The sequence below is a fragment of the Dipodomys ordii genome, unplaced genomic scaffold (assembly GCF_000151885.1).
Source record: "Dipodomys ordii isolate 6190 unplaced genomic scaffold, Dord_2.0 Scaffold25, whole genome shotgun sequence".
Lineage (NCBI taxonomy): Eukaryota > Metazoa > Chordata > Mammalia > Rodentia > Heteromyidae > Dipodomys > Dipodomys ordii.
This window is the reverse complement of record NW_012267241.1, coordinates 12,653,851-12,674,675: the sequence shown is the minus strand read 5'-3', so window position 1 is coordinate 12,674,675 and position 20,825 is coordinate 12,653,851. Positions and strand designations below refer to the sequence as shown.

The 20,825-nt window shown below is 35.9% G+C and overlaps 1 protein-coding gene across 2 annotated transcripts in view; it reads right to left on the bottom strand.

Moving 5' to 3' along the window:
* The window catches only part of Dsc1 (desmocollin 1), a 29,227-nt gene extending 11,276 nt beyond the window's left edge, over positions 1-17,951 (bottom strand). For both annotated transcript variants that reach the window (XM_013014868.1, XM_013014869.1), the window contains exons 1-9: positions 17,889-17,951; positions 14,996-15,080; positions 13,437-13,639; positions 12,145-12,264; positions 11,498-11,653; positions 6,449-6,593; positions 4,147-4,313; positions 1,824-1,958; positions 339-524 (exon numbers count right to left, since the gene is read on the bottom strand). In XM_013014868.1, coding sequence (XP_012870322.1) covers positions 339-524; positions 1,824-1,958; positions 4,147-4,313; positions 6,449-6,593; positions 11,498-11,653; positions 12,145-12,264; positions 13,437-13,639; positions 14,996-15,080; positions 17,889-17,951 — 1,260 coding nt within the window. The remainder of the gene's footprint in view (positions 1-338; positions 525-1,823; positions 1,959-4,146; positions 4,314-6,448; positions 6,594-11,497; positions 11,654-12,144; positions 12,265-13,436; positions 13,640-14,995; positions 15,081-17,888) is intronic.
* Positions 17,952-20,825: the final 2,874 nt, after the last annotated feature.

Here is a 20,825-nt window from a genome sequence, read left to right as displayed (position 1 = left end):
ATCATTTTTATACATTCCCTGTCATTCAAATTGTTCCTTTCACTGCCTTAATCCCTTATTTTAAGGCAAATATCTAATCTACTATTTCATATCATTTGTCCTAGTTTTCCTGATGTATTGTACAATGAGTTTTGTGCCTGACATGATTTTCATCAAAGAAAACAAATGAGAATAAAAAAATAGAAGAAAAATGCTCATGTCAACCAATGCAAACCACTTCATTATTACACTGAACACTCTAGCTATATATCGACAAGGAGCTATTGATTTTTAATGTCACTAAAGATGCATAAGTTAGTATGCTTTTAAAGTATACCTAGATTATTTTACTAATTTACCTTGACAACGCATAAGACTCCTTCATTTGTATTTGGATCTGTGGTAATTTTGAAGTTCCCATTCTCATTCCCCTGTAGGATTGTGTAGACAGCTTTCGACTGAGGAGTGTTTGGCAAATCTTTGTCATGTACATTCATTCGTAAAATTTCAACGTCAATTCTGTTTTCTTCCACTTCTGTAGAGTACTGGAGAAAAGTATCTTTTTATTAGAAGCCTCTAATTTTAAGTGTTGTTTTCTACTCTAAATATTGTCTTTAAAGTAAAATTTATATGGAAATGCACCCTTATTTTGAGAAAGAATTTCAAAGTCAAATTCACAGCCTACTTCTTTCTTCCTGAACTGCTTTTTTTCAAATCTTTTCTATTCTTCAAAGACTACTTATCTCTTAACTTTTGAGTTCCTCTGAAATGATTTTCCTAACTCTAGATTTGTATTTTTTTGGAATCTCTACAATAGTCTCAGTTTATCTCTCCTTTGTAACTATTGTAAGCACTGAATAAATGCTTTATACTACTGTAGTTAGCATTTTATATAATGGGCATATACATTGATAATTTTATTATTTGATACTATTTTCCACAATAGTGTTTTTATGTAATTGGATTCACTGGCAAATATTTAAAGGGAAGCATTTTCTTTTTTGAGAAATTAAATCATAGACATTGGTTGTCCAGAAAACATGGTTACAGGTTGTAAGATATAAATAGGCTAAAACATAAAGTAAATCAAAATCCACCACAGTTGTAAGATGGAATCAAAGGAAGATGGCAGCAATTGTATCTAGTTTAGAAACCTACTTACCTTGTAAATGCTCTATTTATATGATAACTTGGGTAAATTAGTTACTTAACAGACCTTCTATTTCCTCATATGAAACATGGATAAAACATGTACTCAATATTTATGTAAAAATTTACATGAATATGTCTATCTTGCATTTTCAGGTTTGTCATCTTTAACTTGTACTCTGGTGTGAATTTATTTTAATAAATAAAATTAAATTAAAGCTGAAGAAAAACGAACCACTCCCCCAGAAGTATAGCTTACTCCCCCAAAACAAAGTTTGTTCATATGTGATGCAAGAAAAGTCAGAGGTAGCTGAGGTGGGGGTTGGGCAGCCTGTGCTCTGACTCCAACAGAGGATATAAACCACTCTCTTTTCCATCTTTAGACCTTGAAATGTGCACCTGTTCTTCCCCACCTTAAAAAGTAGTTCAGGGCATTTCATACAGCACTGCTACTTCACAATCGAGAAAACATTGAGCAAGTGAACTGTGTCAAGGGCAATGTTGCTGGGAGGTGAAGAGCTTGACTGATTGCCTACATCCAGAAATAGCTAGCATGTCAATTCCTTTGCTCACAATAGTTATATTATTCTCTCTATGCTGTCTCCAAAGGACAGCTATTTAAATCCACATAGCTGGATTTGTTTCTTTAAAAAAAGTAAAATTACCTAGATAAGTGAACAGAGAGGTATACTCACAGAAGTTTCTGTGAAATATGGCGAATTGTCATTTTCATCCTCAAGTGAAATGGTGATTGTTCCTGTGGTGAATAAACCGAAAGGCTGGCCTCCCATATCCCGCACCTCCATCACTAACTTGTAAGTATCACACATCTGAAACCAGGAAAAGGGAATATGGTGAATGTCTCTGTTTTCTGTACTTTACCATAACTATTGTTTTGTAATTATTTTATGAATAAGTATTTTTTGGGGGGATGGGGAGTAGGGGCTTGAATTCTTGGGCTGGGCACCGTCCCTGAGCTTTTTAGCTCAAGGAAAGCACTCTACCACCTGAGCCACAGAGCCACTTCAGGTTTTCTAGTGGTTATTGGAGATAAGAGTTTCACGAACTTTCTTGCCAGGACTGGCTTTGAGACATCATCCTCAGATTTTGGCCTCCTGAGTAGCTAGGATTACAGGCGTGAGCCACCAGCACCCAGCTACAAATAAGCTACATATATATATATATATATATATATATATATATATATATAAAGTCAGATAATAAATTATTATATACTACATATTATATATTATATATAATTACACACCCTATATATAATATTACACACCCAGCCCTAAATGTAATTTTTAAAATAAAAACACTATAAATATTGATACAGTACAAAGACGATGGCTAACCAATATGGTAGAAATACGTCTAATACAGCATTTCAAAATGTAAAATAACCATGTTAATAATTGCCAGCATTTAAATGAAACAATGATGTTCTTCATTTGATATATGGATAAGTAAATTGGTATGTTTAGCTGATAAATGGATAAATTGGTGCATTTGGGCAATGGAATATTATTTTAGGCTAAAAAGAAAGGAGCTATCAAGCTATGAAAAGACATAGAAGAAATTGAAATGCAAATTGCTAGGAGAAAGTAATCATTTTGGGAAAACCAGTATTATAGAATCTCAGCTTTATGACAGTCTGAGAAGGTGAAACTATGGAGATTATTAAAGATTCGTGGTTTCCAGGAGCTAAGGGCCAGGAGCAGATGAACAGCAGGAGCACAGAGGAGTTTTAGGACAGTGAAACTTCTCTACATAATACTATAATGATGAATATATACCACTATGCATTTGTCCAAATAACAGACTGTTTAGCTCAAGACGGAAGCTAAAGCTATGGACTATGATCATAACATGTCCAAATAGTTTCATTGGTTGTAGCAAATACGCTGTTGCAGTGCCGGGCATTGGCAATAGAAGAGGTATATGGTAACTCTGTTTGCTTTTTATTCAATTTGCCTCTGAACCAGGAAGATTAAGTTTATCAATTAAAAAATGTAACTTTCGGGTGCTAGGGGCTCATACCTGCCTGCAATCCTAGCTACTCAGAAGCCTGAGATCTGAGGATCACAGTTTGAACCCAGACCCAGCAGGTAAAGTTTGTAAGACTTGCAGCTCTAACTAACCCTCAAAAATGTCAGAAATTGAGCTGTGGCTCAAGTGGTAAAGCACTAGGCTTGAGTAAAAAAGGCCTAGGGGCCATGCCTATGCCCTGATTTCAAGCTCCAGGACTGGCTCACACATTCACACAAAAATTACATATAGGGGCTGGGAAGGTGGCTTAGTGGTAGAGTGCTTTCCTTGTGTGTATAAGGCCCTAGGTTCAATTCCTCAGCACCACATAAGCAAAAAAGCTGGAGTGGCTCTGTGGCTTAAGTAATAGGGCGCTAGCCTTGAGCTGAAGAGCTGAGGGACAGCACCTAAATGCAGAGTTCAGGCCCCATGACAGGGAAAAAAAATGTTAATTTTACTCAACTTCAATATATGTAATTTTTTTTTACTTGGTCATGGGACTTGAACTCTAGGCTTGGGCGCTGTCCCTGTGCTCTTCAGCTCAAGGCGAGCACTCTACCACTCAAGCCACAGTGCCACTTCCGGCTTTCTAAAGGTTTATTGGAGATGAGAGTCTCACGAGTTTCCTGCCCAGGCTGGTTCTGACCCACTATTCTTAGATCCCAGCCTCCTGAGTAGCTAGGATTACAGGTGTGAGCCACCAGCATCTGGCTAAAATTACCTTTTTTCTTTAAGGAAAAATAAAATAAATCTAGAGGAGCTTATCATCAAAATATCAGGTCAGGTCAGACATAGGCAAGAAGACTTTGCCTGCTACCACAAATATTCCTTAATATTTCTACCAGGGCAAAAGCCATCTCCAGAGAAGGGCTAACCACAGCCTGCAGAAAAATAGAGAGGAGGCCATTGTATTGCATTGTAACTTGCCTTGGCAATTAATCATGTTTAAATTGAATTTAATGACTGAGAAATGAATCCGTGCATTACCTCTCTGTCCAGTAGAGGTGTGGTGGTAGTGATCACACCTGTATCTGGATGTATAGAGAAATGCTTTGGCTGATCTGGGATTTGCTGTAGGATTTTAAATTTCAGACGAGTATGTAGAGTTCCAGGTTCATCATTGTCGATGGCTGTCACTTGTGCTACTGAAGTTCCTGTTCAGATAAGTCCCAAGTGTCAAAAAAAATTAAAATCATGATATAATTGAATTCTAAGCAAAAACAAAATCAAAGTATTGCTGGAGTGAATTGTTCCAAAAGGAACAAAAACAAGAGTTTTAAGTCAAACATGATGGTGCACACATATAATGTTAGCACTTGAAAGTCAAGGTCAGGAGGACTGAGAGTTTGAGGCCACATGGTTTACAGAATGAGAGCCTAAATCAAAGAGGAGATGAATTGTCTTGATAATACAAGGAGTATATAAACAGTATATAAAACATCTCCAAGTTCCCCTTCCTTGGAACTTTCATTCGTTGTCATACTATTCATATTCTACATAGGATAGATGAACAGGCTCCCTCCTACTTTTGGTAATAGTAATTCTCAAATTCTTTCACTTAGACTCCTCCAATTCAGAGATTTTTTTTGAGTGGAAATTTGTCTCTTTGTTATCTCAGCATAATAATGTTAATTAATGAATGAATCCACAACTTTGCAGAGGATAACAAGGATTTCATATTTTCATACTTCAGTAAATATACTGGATTATCAATATAGGCAAGTAATTGCTAACATACATAGAAGTAAACATTGTATACCTGTCTAATGATCATTTAAACAAGCCTCATAGGCCAAGTATGAGAGCATGAGGAATTCCATTTTAGTGATCCACTGATTGGAATGGTCTCATGCATTCTTACATGGAAACACAATGGATAATAAAAATGAACATTAGCTGGAAATTTAAAACACAAACTAAACAGTCTTATTATGATTGTTTCTAAACCTAGTAACAGTTTTGGTTTCATATAAAATATTGACTTTGATATAGAGTCAAAGAGGAAACATTTTATTTTTCAACTTGTTTTGGAGCTATGCCAAGAAGAGCAATGAATATGTTGTTATAAATCTGATTGACATTTTTATGTCATGCTACATTTCTATGTCCTTAAAAATATATTGAAACTTTATAAAGATTCCAATTGTATGTTGGTTTATAACTACATCCATTCACAGAGCTACACAGGCAAAAATAAACAATATAAACTGTTCTCTGTCACACATTCAGATCCATTAAGGATGAATGTAAGCCCTTAGGAACTCTATGTATTATTTAATAGCTTCTGAATATATATGGTAATATTCTCCATTTCTGAATATATGTAGTAAATAATCAGTACAAGAGTTGTATTTCTAAGAAGTGTACGATCATATGATTATATAAAATCAGAAGGTTGTGACTAGTATTTCTTTGAAAACGCAAACATTTAGAAATTTCTCTATATAAAGTACAAATGCAAAACCCAACTGAAGTGAAAATCTAGAGCTTTCCTAAATTTTCTATCATACTAGACACTTGTTGTAAGCTTAGGCCAAAAATGATAACTATTATCCAACAGTTATTTAATAACAGTATAAAAAGTTATAATGATATTATAATATTGTAACAAAACTGTCATTGTGCATTTGTAGCTTACAAATGTTGAACTCTGAATTTCAAATATTACATAAGTATATTTGTTGCTGCAATAAAATATTTTTGTCTGTCTCCTTAGCTGTAATTTTCTTGTCACTCTTAGAAGGGAGATTTGAATTTTGCATTCATGTAGCCTATTTATGATACCTTAGATACATGATAACTTACAAACAGCAGATGGATGAATGAATAACATCTCATTTTGCTGGGTATTAACCCATTAATTACTCCTTCATCATATTCTCTATGAAATCTTGCCTCCTCCCTGCTGTACTGAGCAACAACATTATTCTAACTGGAAAAACAAGCAACTTTTCAGTCCACTACACAATTTCTAAGCATATGCATGTAAACTAAACTCCACTTCAACAACAACAAACCTTACAGAGAACTGAGTCAAATAAATATTGCCGGAATTGTGACGTTATGAAATCAGAGGGGAAACCTATAGAATTTTCCTTTTTCTCTTTTAAGACAATATGCTCAGAGCCATTTCACCCTCAATAAGCCTATCATATGATTTCAATTTCTAATAGGAAAAATGAGTATAATCCAAAATACCATAAAGCCTGTAATGGTATAATTAAACATTTTAATTATGATATATAGTTAATACTGAATAATTTTAGACTACTATAAAATGTGAACGTACCAGTCCGGCAGTTTTCAGGAACACTGAACACAGTCACTTTGTTTTCAAAGTAAGGGGCATTATCATTATCATCTTCAACTTTGAACAACAAGGGGAGAGGGTAGTCTGGAGCATAGCCATCAGCAGTCGTGGCATAGCCATAGACCTGAAAGGAAGAAAAGCAACAAGAGCTTGCTCTCAAAAGCCCAGCTGTGCACAAAAAGAAGCCCAGCAGCAGCACATAACGCACCACTGAAAATTATCCAGCAAGTTACCTGTGAGAAATGACACACTAGAGGGATGTCACACATCATCACACATGTCCACCATATGGCTTCAAACCCCTTCAGGAACTATTTCTTGTCATTCTCCCACTAAGACTCCAAATACTATGAACCCTTAGAGTTCTTTGAACTAACAGCATGCTGTTCTATTAGCTTGAGTTCATAGAGACCATGTCCAATTACACCCATAAGAATTTTTTGTAATTTATAAAAGCACAGTTCTATTTACAAGTACAAGTAAGTACCTACCACAACTATCTCTGGGTGCCGTATCTTCATATATTTTCTCATTTTGAAATAAATGCATTTCTTTTCAATGCAAATGTTACTAGGTACACACATGTACACCCCCCAAAAAAAATTCTATCTCAAAATTTATCTTGGCACCAACTGCCATGATCTCCTCTTCATTTAAATGCCATTGAATTGCTTTTTCATTTATCTGATTTTGTCAAGTAAATGTTCCATAAATAGTTGTTGAGTTAAATTCTTCACTGACAAGGCAAGCTAAAATTGCTCTCAGTGAGTTCTGGATTAACTTAGATCTTCAGCAGAACACGTTCTGATTTTTAACTATAACCATTCCTACAACGAACTACAAAATTAAAATCTTACTCACTCTTTTTCTCTCTCACTAGTCTCACTAGTCAATTTTCAGGTTCTAGAGACTGTGCTATTTTTATACCTCTGTCATTCATCTTCTCTTTACAGTTTATAGTATCTTATACTTTTTATAGGAGTTTTGCCCATTTTTCTGTTCAGAAGAAATGAAGATCATTTTTTCCATGAAATGATTGCTTGAGGCCTGAAATAATCTATCTTGATATTTGAATATAAATGTAAGTATGATTTCATATGCTACTGACTCAGATACAGCAGTTTTGTTTCAGATAATATGCCGTTTATTTTTCACTGGTAATGAGACAAGTATCTCCAAAAATACCATAATTGAAACCATTATTAGAAAGAGGATGATCTTTAGATCTTTAGGAAGGTTGGTGAAAATTAGAGTACAGTCCATTCACACATGTCTATACTATACACACAATATTTTCCTGTTATTAGAGCAAAACTTTCAAAAAATTAAGAAAGGCAACAGTGTAACACTCTCAATCCTGTTATTTTATATTTGAAAAGTAATAATAATGGGTTGAAACATCAGTATAAGAAGAATGATATAGAATAGTATTAGTCATATTGTTAGCCAGGTTAGAAGAATGAAATTTAAATGTCATGGATGTGATAATACAATATCATTTTTTCCTTAAATTCTTTTGGAGTCTAAGGAATATTATCCTTTTTTATGTTGCAACTTATTGAAATTATTTTCTTCAGAGAAACACAAAGCTGTATGTGGGATTTAGGTCATCAGTTGGGCCTTCTAAAGAGAGAAAGCTAGGACAAACTAGGCAGAGAAAAGAAAAATGGGCAGCACCAAAGTTGAACAGTTTCAGAATGTGAACCAACAGCACATATACACAGATAACCCATAGATTTGTGTCCAGAAAGGAAAATAGACAGTACTCCATAATAAGACTCCCGTTGAATAGGTAAAAGGGAACCAGACTTAGACATATCTTTCCAAAAGAGATAGTTTTAGCAGATTCTTTCTTTTGAAAAATTTGTTCTATTAAAGAATGTTCCCTTCTTATATAACTACTGTTTGAAATATATTGGATAAACTGCCATGTATGAATCCCTAGAAGATTGGGTCATTTTAATTGTTTAAGACTAAATCCCCAAATTGCAATGATGGCATGACTTGACCAGCAAAACATTCATAAGCCAAGATGAAAAAAACACCATAGTGGAAGAGAGAACAGGAGCACAGTCCCTATGTAGACTCATGGCACCTATTCCCAGCAATCAAATCAAATGATTTAAAATACCATAATCTATCATTAAACCATCACAATAAGTAAAAGAAAAGTAAAAGTAAAGAATTGAGAAATCCCATCAAATTTCCATAACAAAATGTCTGGAGCATGTGCATTGCTTGCTCTACCATTTTTATATCTTTAACACATCTTACAGTTTATGCAATAACGACAACTGTATTTCACTGAATGATAGATAAACTCGAGGTATGTAGCACAATTCTTTGCAGCCTGTAAGTAAATCAAACAGACTGCTGGATGTTGCAACCTTTCCCAGGCATCAAAGAAAGGTGATAGATAGGCTGAATATGTGCTCATTCACACAGAAGTAAAGCACCCAAGATATTTGAAAATGTGAATTCTAATGCTACAAACATTATTAAGAGGTATTATTTCCATGTTAATCTCTTCTCTGAAAGAAAATTCTTGTATTCTGCTCCTAGTAATTTTATAACTCATGATATTTACATCTTGTTACTCTGTTTCACTTCATACATTTTACTAATTGCTAAGTGGTATTTCTTGATTCCAATTCTGTCTTACCCATGTTAATGAGCATTAGGGAAGCATGCATATTTCTTAAAAGTCAAATTTGTCCAAAAGCTAGTTTTGAGCATAAATTCCAAGCAGTTTTATTCACTTGTACCTTAAAAAAATGTTTAAAAGAACAAAATAGCCTATCTGCCCTTCCTTCTGGCAATGACCACAATTAGAAGCAAAGAAAAACCAAAGGTTGAAAAAAAAACCTTATCAGATGACTTCTCACCAACTAGATAATAAAATGTATAATGCGACATATAGAGTGACTTTTAGTGTTGCATCTTAATTTCCTGTAAAGAAGCTGTCAAAGCAAGAAAAACGTTCTGCACTCTACCAAATATTTAATTTGTGTGTGAATAGAAAGATGAAAACGGTTGCAATGGGGATGGAGGTGTATCTCATTCGTGGAACAGGTATGTGACATGTGTGAAGCCCTGTGTACCATCCCAATGAAAGAAGGAGGAGAAGGAGGGGGATGGAGAGGAAGGGGAGGAGAAAGGCAGGGGATAGAGGATGGAGTGGGGAAAGGGAGAGGGTAGAGAGAGGAAGTGAGAGGAGTGGGAGGGGAAGGGGAAGGGAGAGGGGGAAGGAGAGAAGGAAGAAGAGGAGGAAAAGAAGAAGGAGGGGCAAAAGGGAGGAGGGAGAAAAAGAGGAGGAGGAAGAGGGAAAAGGAGGGCGAAGGAGGAGGAGGAGAAGGAATACAAAAAAATGTTGCAATAGAGGTTTGCTTACTTCCAATAAAAGATCTGGAATAAACTATTTCTTTTAAGTAACAGTTTCATATTATTAGGAGAAAAATATTTTTTAATCTAGAAAGTTTGAGAGGAAATATAAAATTACAAGGAAACTATGCCATGAGGATTCTCCTATTGTACTTAACAGTGAAATATATAAAGGCAAAATTTTATATTATTTTACATTTTACACTACTTTATTCAGTGCTTTGGTGGACACTCTTGAAGAGGTCCTAGTCTTTCTATGCACTATAAGGTCTTTAAAATTCTCTGTAATTTATTTATCTCTGGCTTTATGTTTCACATTCTTACTGGGGTCAAAAACTCTATTCAGGGTTTGTGACTGTTACTGTTTGTTTGTTTAAAGAAACCTATGTTTAAAACAAGCCATTCTTTCTATTGTGGAATTTATCTTCCTTGAGAACCTAGCTCTACTGAGTTCCTCCTCCTCATTGTCAATCCAAAGAGCTGGCTTTATGTAGCCTCCAACTCTTGATCCACTGTTAGGTACCAGTTAAGAGGATGGTGACTAGATTTCCCATTTATCTATTAAGTTTACTTTAAGCTTTTAGCAAAGAATCTCTTCTTTACTACGTTTCCCCCTCCCTCACTTACAATTCAAGACAATAAAGTAGAAGCATTATCATTCAATGTCATCTCAAAGTATCACTGTGAATCTCTCTCATTCTTCAGATTAGACATCAGCACATTGAAGAGAGGCATGAAATTCAAAACTAACAAACGAAAAGAATTAATTTTCAGAAGAAATAGAATTAGTTTTTGAGTAGAATGAGATAGAATAAAATGAATTGGTAAATTTATGCTGAATTACTAAATTGACAAAACCGTCTTCCAGGATTTCCTTGTTGAAGAACAACAGAAAAAGAGATAGGAAAGAAAACTGGGAGGTGGCTTCAGGGGAAGAAAAGAGACTAAATGAGGTAGTGTTTTGGTGTGGGTCAGCTGAGGTATTTTATTACAGGGAATTTGTTTAGAATCTCAGTCTACAGCCCAAACAGACATCACTATCCCCCTGCCTAGACCTCCAGAGTGCTGAGATTACACTCATGTACTGCCATGCCTAGTAATAGAGAACTTTGAACTCAATAAAATACTTGGTCATTTCTCCAGAACAGATCAAAATCTGTCCTTTGAAATTCTGTCATTTTATTTGCTGTGGCTTCCTCTACCTTTGGTTTCCTTCTTCTTTTACTTGCCATTGTCTTAACAATGGCAACAATTTATTTATTTATTTATTTATTTATTTTATTTTTGGGTCCGGTCGTGGGGCCTGAACTCTGGGCCTGGGCACTGTCCCTCAGCTCTTCAGCTCAAGGCTAGCGCTCTACCACTTGAGCCACAGCACCACTTCCGGTTTTTTTCTATTTTGCTTATGTGGTGCTGAGGAATCGAACCCAGAGCCTCAGGCATGCAAGGCAAGCGCTCTACCACTGAGCCACCTTCCCAGCCCAACAATGGCAACAATTTTTTAAAAATGAAATTTACATTGTGTATTAATAACATCTCAAATATCAAAATACTGTATTTCTTACATTAAAAAAAGCAACACTGAAGATATGAATGAACCATTCATAAAAATATCATTCCAAGCAAATAATAGTTCAGTAATCCTACCATAAATTGGTCATACTGCTCACGGTCGATGCTTCGTGTACAATAGATATCACCAGTGTCTTTCTCTATGTAGAACAAATTTAAAGGCTCTTTGTCTACCCCTGGTCCACTTATGGAGTAAAAGATGGTGTAATTCTGTGCAGCATCAGATTGGATCTACAACAATAAATGACAATTCAGGAAAAGACCATAACATTTTCATAAGTAGAACTCTTTTGAGACAATGTATCAGGTTTGTTTTGAACTCATGATCCTCCTGGCTCAGTATCCAGAGTACTGGGATGACAGGCATATATGTTCATAATTCAGGTGACTGGAGTATCTGAATACTAGCAACATAATATTTTTTAAATTTTTTTTGTCATGGGGCTTGAACTCTGGCGTGGGCGCTGTCCCTGCACTCTTCACAGCGCCGCTTCCATTTTTCTGGTGTTTATTGGAGATAGCAGTCTCATGGACTTTCCTGCCTGGGCTGACTTTGAACCAAGATTCTCAGATCTCAGCCTCCTGTAGCTAGGATTACAGACATGAGCCACCGGCACCCAGTTTACCAATATTTGACTCAATATTGTTTTCATTTTTCAGGTAAAAAGTCTGAGCACCCAAAACACTTTGTCACATATGGAATGAAATAAGATGTAATATACCTGCTGGACATGTTGTGGAAATGGACCTAGTGAGTTCTCCATCAATGAGCATGGAATAGGAGCCCATCTTCTCTTACTGCGCTTGACAGCTGACTGTTTGGTATGCCTTTTTTTAGGAGACTACATTTGATAAGAAACAATGAAATACAGTATTAATTACCGTAATCAGAGCTAGATTTTTCCCCAAATGCATAAATGTACAGAAAATAAGATGATTTATTAGTATCATTATAAAAATCTCTAAAACATTTCTATTTTTAGTTGTAATACACATACATCAAGCACACAAAACTTAAGATCTGAGACTGCATTTTATCTACTAGTACCACATATTTCCTGATTTAATCATTTATTAGAAATGTATCAGGTATCACGGTACATGTCATCTTAAGTTGGTTGGTATAGACCTCCTTAAGACAGTCATTCATTAACAAATAGGATCATCAAAAACTTGTTCTACAGTGGAAACATTTATATACCTATGAAAAGACATGGAACAGCCTTTGTTCATTTTATTTTATGTAATATGGAACTTCTTCACCATTTGGATTTAATGGGGAAAAAAAAACAATTTTATTTTCTGGGAATTGAATTTCTTGAAATCAGAACGGATTTAGTTTGAAAACCCTCTGAGAAATTGTGTTTCTTACTAATATGCTATTTTATTTATCAGACCAAAATTGTCATACTGAGTTTAAGTGAGATATGAATCTTTGGAACTTTCAGGACCAATTACCATCTTTCTTTAAAACCCAAATAAAGCCCACAAACCCAAGCCTGCAGTCAAGACATTAAACCCATGGAATAGCTAGAAGGCATATCTCCGCTCTCTAAAGACAGAGACCCCAGGAAAATTTCTATTAAAGATGGGATCAGGTTCTAGAAAGCCTCTTGTGCTTTACAAAGAGAAACTCAAACCGTGTCAATTAGCAGTGACCACACAGGGTGGAGTACCCCCCTCTCTAGCTTGCTTTACTTTCTAAGAGTTTGAGACCCAGCCCTGGCCTGTTCTTGTTCTGCAAGTTGGCTATTCTTCTTGCCACACCTCAAAACACTATCTGAAACCTTTGATGTTCTGACTTTGCTCCCTGGCTAGAGAAAGTCATTCATTATTAAACAGCTGTGTAAATAACTCTGCTAGTCTTCAACCTCAACAGACTCGTTTTCATCTGTGTAAATTGTAAGCAGAAAAGACAAAAGCAAATGATTGTTCAATGGCACTTTCAATGTAAAGGGAATGTAAAAGACTTAAGAATTTTAAGCTCAAGACTACTAGCATCTTTGCTTGTTACCTTTCTTTCCCTTGTTGACAATACTATTTCCATTTCTTTTTGTTCCTGGTACTGACTGTCTGAGAGTAAAATGGAAAAACTCTTGCTTTCAGAAGACAAAAGCAGGTCATGCGTTGTGTAAATGGAGCCATCTTCTAGAATTCTGAAGGCTGGGTCACTAGACAGGATTAGGCTGGCTGACTTAAAACACTCCTCCAGATTCACTGTAGAAAAAGAATGTCACAGCCGTTTGTCAGGAGAAACAGGAATAAAGCATGTCTTACAGGAATGGCAACTTTGAGTGGGTGTGGGAGTCAGAGAGGGTGTTGGGACATTTGAGCAACTAATGCTCTAAAACTTGAGGGTCAAGATAAATTAGTGGAGTTGTAATTCTCATGACTTTCACTATGAACTGATTTTGAAAATGTAGTTTTCTCATTGTCATTAGAACTAGTCTGCCCCCACTTTACCTATTATTCACACATATTTGTGTACAGATCTAGTGCTCAACTTGCATTTCTTTACTTTAAAATACTATCAAAGTAATACAGATTCAATAGAGACTGTATTTTGAATTTTTTAAATGTAATTAGTATAAATGGTCTTCCCCCTGATTGTGGGTTTGGGACAGCCAGCTTCAGCTACCACTAGGATTCAAGATCAAAAGGGAAAACCACTGAAACTCTTCAATGAACTATGTTGTTAAGCAATGGTATTTGGCAGATTAAGAGTATTAAATTTTTTTCCACTTAAAATGCTTTCAACTTATATGAGCATATCAGATGACCCAATTATAAATCAAAAAGCATTTGGACACGATAGATGTTAAAGATAGCTAGAAAAATATAGATAAGTAGATATTCATGCACATATACGAAATCTGTTGTTTTTAACGACAGATTGTTGATTTATCAATGAACTCTTGTTTTATATCACATATGTTATAATTATATGGGGTCAAGAGATTTCGGACTCATTTGCAAAGTCTTTGATAGTTATAGCTATTATGGCAAGTAAGAAAATTACTCTGTTCTTAGCCATATCTCACTAATATTGCAAATAATTTTTCCATAACCTTTTGAGGTTTAATAAACTCAATGCTTAATATGCACTGATGATAGTAGGTGCCACCCAAATTTTATAAGATAGTCACACGCTAACCTCTAAAATGGATCATAAAAATTCTTGGTGAATAATTGTTCACTGTTATCAACCTCAAGTGCAAATTCTATTCAGATTTTGACACATTTAATTCATGCCTAATCAAGTAAAGAAAGTTGGCACCAGAATTCAGGCAGCAGATTGGTTGATAGGAATTGAAATATGCATCTAATTTTTTGTGCTTGTCTCTATTTGAATTCAGATAATTTGCTAATTTTTTCTGGCAAGAAAAGTATATGGCTTACTTTAGTATTTTAATTATTTTAACTACTACTGAAAACAAATAGCCTGTCTTTCATTGTGTGGCCAATTTTAATGTAAAGTGGTTTTCATATGGCTTTTACCTCAAATTTTATAAGATCAGCCTAAAGCTAATTGTGGCAAGTTATGACTATTAAATTCTCAATACAGTTTCTCACCTTTGCCTATAAGTGTTTCAGCCTGAAGATGTGAAGGAACTTGAAGAGAAATTTTTGGACAAGCATCACAAAGTAATATCAGAACCTCAAAAGATAGAAAAACAACGAGGAATTACATTTGATCATACATTTTCATATTACAATTCTATCAAAATATTAATTTTGAAAATAAATTTAACTTTTAATTCTCCACTTTTAAAAATATTTATTTTAAAAGTAACCAGCAGAGAAGTGGAAAAATATAGTCATTTAGTAACAAAGGAAAACTTAAAGAAACAATTTTTAAAATTTTATCATATTGAATAATTGCAAGAAACTGTGTTAAAACACACTGACTCTATAAAAACTTGTTTTTTCTCTCTATGACTATTTGTAAATGCTGATCTGATTATCCTGAAATTAGTATTTATGTACAATTCAATAATCACGTATTTGTACTAATTCTCAAATTATCATTTTTAGCATTTAAAGTTAAATATAATTCATGAAGTAAGACATATTTGAGGATTTCATTACCTTATAAAAATAATGCTCACACTATTCATTGCTTTCTAATAACTTCTAAATTATCTCTGCAGACTTCAAAGTCTAAATTATCTCTGATCATATAGATAGCTTAAACAGAAATAATGCTCAAAATATAAAAATTAGCCTTAAGTACATAAACAATTTTAATAAATTCAAGTCACACACTACTGTTCTAAAAAAGGTCAGATATGTAAAAGAAAACACAATCTGAAAAATAAATCACCAATTCAAAGATTTCTATGAGTTCAAAATGCAATTTTCTTTTCTTGATACTGTGTATTTGCTTTCTCTTCCCTAGCAAAAATGATTGCATTTTGAGCATTTAAATATAAAACATATCATAACGAGATTTTCCAGAACCATCTAGTTGTACTTTATAATCAGTGTTTCTCTAAAGACATATTTCTAGAATTATTGGACAGTATTATTTGTACAGAGGAAAAAGAAGGAATCAACATTCATATGACTGATATGAACTTTCTTCATCTCAAGTCAGTTGGATAGATTATATTTTCCTACTTAATGAGATTATGATTTTACAAATCTGTTAGGCAGATAATATAAAAAACTAGAATTTTAAGTCACATTTCATACTCCATGTTAATTTAAATAAGCACTACATGAGATATTCCTGTTTATTTGACTACTTAAATATCTACATTCCTAATGCCAGAAGAATGCACATGCCTGTAATCCTAGCAACTCAGGAGGCTGAGATCTGAGGATTGCTGTTCAAAGCAAGCCTGGTCAGGAAACTCCATGAGACTCTTATCTCCAATAAACCACTAGAAAACCAGAAGTGGTACTATGGCTCAAGCAGTAGAGCGCTGCTCACCTTGAGCTGAAGAGCTGAGGGACAGTGTCCAGGCCCAGAGTCCAAGCCCCATGGCCGACAAAAAATAAAATAAAATAAAAAAATGCACTAAATTTTATCTCAAGAACTTTTTGAGGAAAAAGTCATCTCTTAGTAGTGTTCTAACACTATAATATAGAACAAAGCACATTAGAGTTAGGAATGTATATGGACATGTAGATAGATAGATAGATAGATAGATAGATAGATAGATAGATAGATAGATAGATAGATAAATAGATAGATAGATAGATAGATAGATAGATAGATAGATAGATAGATAGATAGATAGATAGATAGATAGATAGACACACTTGCAAGTGCCTATGCATTAGGCATGTATGCCTATACATTTAGGCATGTATGCCTGTGTATGCATATATGCATCTGAGTATGTCAGAGGACATATTTGCATTTCAGCTGCCATCTTCATTTTTTTACTTCCTGTCCTAAGGTCTAAGACATTGCCTCAGCAATTTCCCTTGATAGGAAAAGCCAATGGAGGCTCCAGTGTTCAGTCCTCCCTTCCAGTCCTTCCAGGTTAAACCAATGGTCAAGTAATTTGCATGGAAGCATGGTCACAAACCCTTTTAGTCAATATGGGATTAAGGATGAATGCACTCAGAAAAAAAGTCAAGAGATACTGAAAAAGGGAGAGACCAAAAACAAAAGAAAGCTGGATGGAATCTTGCAGGAACACTGGACCCCATTTTACCTAATACTAATACAAGATGAACTCTTGGGTTCTCTCAATGAGAAGTATGAGAAGTAGACCATCAAGACTGCATTGCATTTATAAGGAGAACTTGTACCTTCTCACATAGTAAAACCTTCAAATTAATCAAAATATAGTGTAAAACTAGTTGGATAAAATGAAAAGAAAAAAGTAGAAATTCACAGCTCTTCTCTTCACGTCAAACCAAAACTAGCATGCTATTCACATCTACAAAGTAAGAAGAATCCAAGTGGAAAGCAATTAAATGGAAATTTTGAAGACTGTCACATTTTGTTTTATTATTTTTCCTTGACTTACACCATTTACTTAAACGAAGTTATCCTTTTATCATAGCTTTTCCTGGAAACAAATTTTAAAATTCTCAATTGATCGGTATCTTCACTGAAAACCCTTTTTCTCTTCTTTCAGCTCAGCAGAATGAGGCACATTGCATGCATGAGTTTATTTAATGCCTAGTAGCAAAAGAAAACCTCAGAACTTTCTGGGCCAAGTGCCAAAGGAATGAATTGATTCCACTATTCCTCAGAAAAACAACACAGCAAGACTGAACATGGCATCATTCCCCCACAAAGCTGCAACAGACTGTCCTGGGTGCTAAACCCTCCCCATCCTGGTCCACAAGCCTTTCAACTCTGGCCTGGATTTCCTCAAATCTGCTTTTGTTTTCCCAGTCTACCTGCTTTCCCTTCCCCACCTCTTCTCCATTTCAAGCCCAAACTGGTGGGAGAACTCGGTAGGGACCTGCTTGATTCCCTAATCCTTTGGATGTTACTCACCAGGAGATAGAAAAGGAGCTGCTTACAGAAGATGCTCCCTGGGGCAGCGTAGGCCACAGCCATCAGAAGCGACCCAACGGCCAGGGATGGTGACCAGAAAATGGGGTGGCCCTGGGATGCACAGGGCAGTTAGGCAGATGCTGGCACTTGTCAGGATGCTCTGCGGCCACCTTGGCCCAGCTGAGCTGGCTTTGGAAGAGAGTCAGGAGGCCAGTGATAAACGACGGGAGGAGGAGCACCGGACCTGCTTTCCTCCTATGCCCTGGACAGTCTTTCTTCTTGCAGTCCAATTACCTCTGAGTGGAAAGAGGATTTCCTACAAGTGGGGAGAGTGAGGTCCACAACACCCCAAATCCCGGCACTAGCTCCTCCTCACAGCAGCTTTCAAAATTTCTCCTGCCACTTAACACACAGTCAGGAGCAAGAGGGAACACCCTCCCTCTCGGTCCTCCTCCCTTTCCCCCCAGGTTGATGCTATGAAGTCTCCCCAGTTATTATGCCCTCCCACGGCCTCCCCTCCTTCTTGGCCCTATTAACCTGCCTTGCCCGCAGGTATAAACATAAATTGTGCATGCACCCCATGCAAGGATGTGGTGCCTTCTTGGGTGCCATTGGCAAACCAGAGGACTTAAGCATGTGTAATCACATCTATCAGAGCATATCTCCCCATCTAAGCATTTAGGTGTTGTCTGTCCCACAGAGCATTGTGGTTTTGTCAGAGATCTGCCATTCCAGTTTATAGCAACAACTTCACAGGTGTATTGTGTCTACTCCCTATGATTTTCTGTCTACTGGGGTTCAATACTCTAGAATAGTCACAAAGAACTTGCCAGAGTGCATCAACCTCATAAAAGTAAAATAATAAAGAAGGAGCTGGCATGTAATTTTCTTATTGCTTTCTTTTTGTTACACATGGGGCGGTATTTTTTTCTATTGTTATCTCTTTCCCTAGGACAACTACGATCTATAAAACCAAATCTCATTAAAATCATTCCATTCCCCCTAATGACTTTACATTACAAACAATATCCTGGACAGCAGAGCCTGATAGTGCAATATAGTACCATCATGTTTAGGTTTTGTAAACACTAATGTCTCTGGCAGTGGAGACTCCAGCACCATTTTTCCTGTCTCAGTCCCTGGGAGCTTCATGTTATCAATGACAATGATGGAAGTAGGGAGAGGAGAAGAAATATTTTCAAATGTTAATTGTTTAATTATAGATATAGAGAGAGAATTAAAATTCTTACTTTCTGGGCAGCTTCTGTGATCAGGCATTTCCGTGGATACTCCCAACACTCCAATAAGGGGCAATGGGATAATCACAATTCATCCCTTGCCCAGGGGCAAAAATCAGAGACTTAGACATTTGCACCTAGGTCTGTCTGCTAGTAAAACAATATTCTTATTTTTGATTTTGTCTGTATGTTTGTTGTCTAGTTTGTGGGAGCTACCTAAAAAGTTTATTCATTGAACAAATGTTTAAGGGTTTATACTACACTGTTATCTGCTAGTATATGAACATCATTCAGGGAGGAAAAAAAGATCAGAAATCTTATCACATTAAAACTTACTTGGCGAGCCAAGAGCTGGTGACTCACACCTGTAATCCTAGCTACTCAGGAGGCTGAGATCTGAGGTTAGTGACTCAAAGCCAGCCCAGGCAAGAAAATCCATGAGACTCTTGTCTCTGACTAACCACCAGAAAATTGTACGTGGTACTGTGGCTCAGAGTGGTAGAACACTAGCTTGAGCTGAAGAGCTCAGGGGCATCACCCAGGCCCAGAGTTCAAGCCCCATGACCAACCAAAAAATGTACTTGGAGAACACACAAAAACAGTTGCAGAAGATAAAATAAATAGAGGAACTATAGTAAAATTAAATAGCAATTAAGAGAGAAATTCACAGACATTACAGTCTTAGTTCACAATAGACTTTAGAAGACCTTATGAGCAGTATGTAAATGTCACATAATCTGTTTTCTACCGCAAAATTATGCTTATAAAAAGGAAGATTTGAGACTCACTTGACCCTTTTGTGTTTCTTTAATCTTGATGAAACATCAAAAAATACCTTTAAAAAATGTAAAAATTAATCTGGGAATACTGGCTTGCACTATTCACAAGGCTGAAATCAGGAAGATCATTGTCTAGGCCAATCCAAATGAATATTCCACAACCTTACCTGAAACCTAACGGAAACAAAAGGGGCTGAAGCAGTGTTTCAAGTGGGTGGGACACCTGCCAGTATGCCCAAGCCCACACTACTGCCCAAAGGGAAGTAAAAGAAAGAAGAATGGAAAGAAAAAGAAGGGAAGGGAGGGAAAGGGAGGTGAGGGGGAGGGAAAGAAGGAGAGAAAGGAAAGGAAAGGAGAGATTTTTTATTGAAAAAAATGACAAATTTCATAAGAATTAGTGAGATCAAAACTATGATCTCTGTCAGGTGACCCAATGTATTCTAAAAGACTACATGTACTGATAAAGGATAGCAAAGCATTTTGTGTTAAACACCCATGACTAAAGATCAAACTACAGGAGTAAAAATGGGAATGTAATGTTAGCATGAAAGAAGTGCTTAGTGAAAGAAAAAGGAAGTCTTAACTGTAAAAAGCAACATCTTTAGTCCTGTGATTCAGTATCCCACAGAGGAAAGCCCCTTCAATCCCGTTGCACTCAGACATTAGCTGGGTTAAAGGTTATTAATAACCAGATGTAAAGTGTGTGCCCTAACATTACTAGCAATGTTCTTTTAAGACTATTTGCATAGAACACTGATTAATTTTACATAAAGGGACTACTCCCCATTATTATCAGAACTGTTGGCAGACCTATGAAAAGAAATGCCAGAAGCACACATCTTCAGATAATTAAGAACTTACTATTGTAACGCACTATTGGGCACACATAATTCAAACTAGCTTAATGGAAACAAAACAAA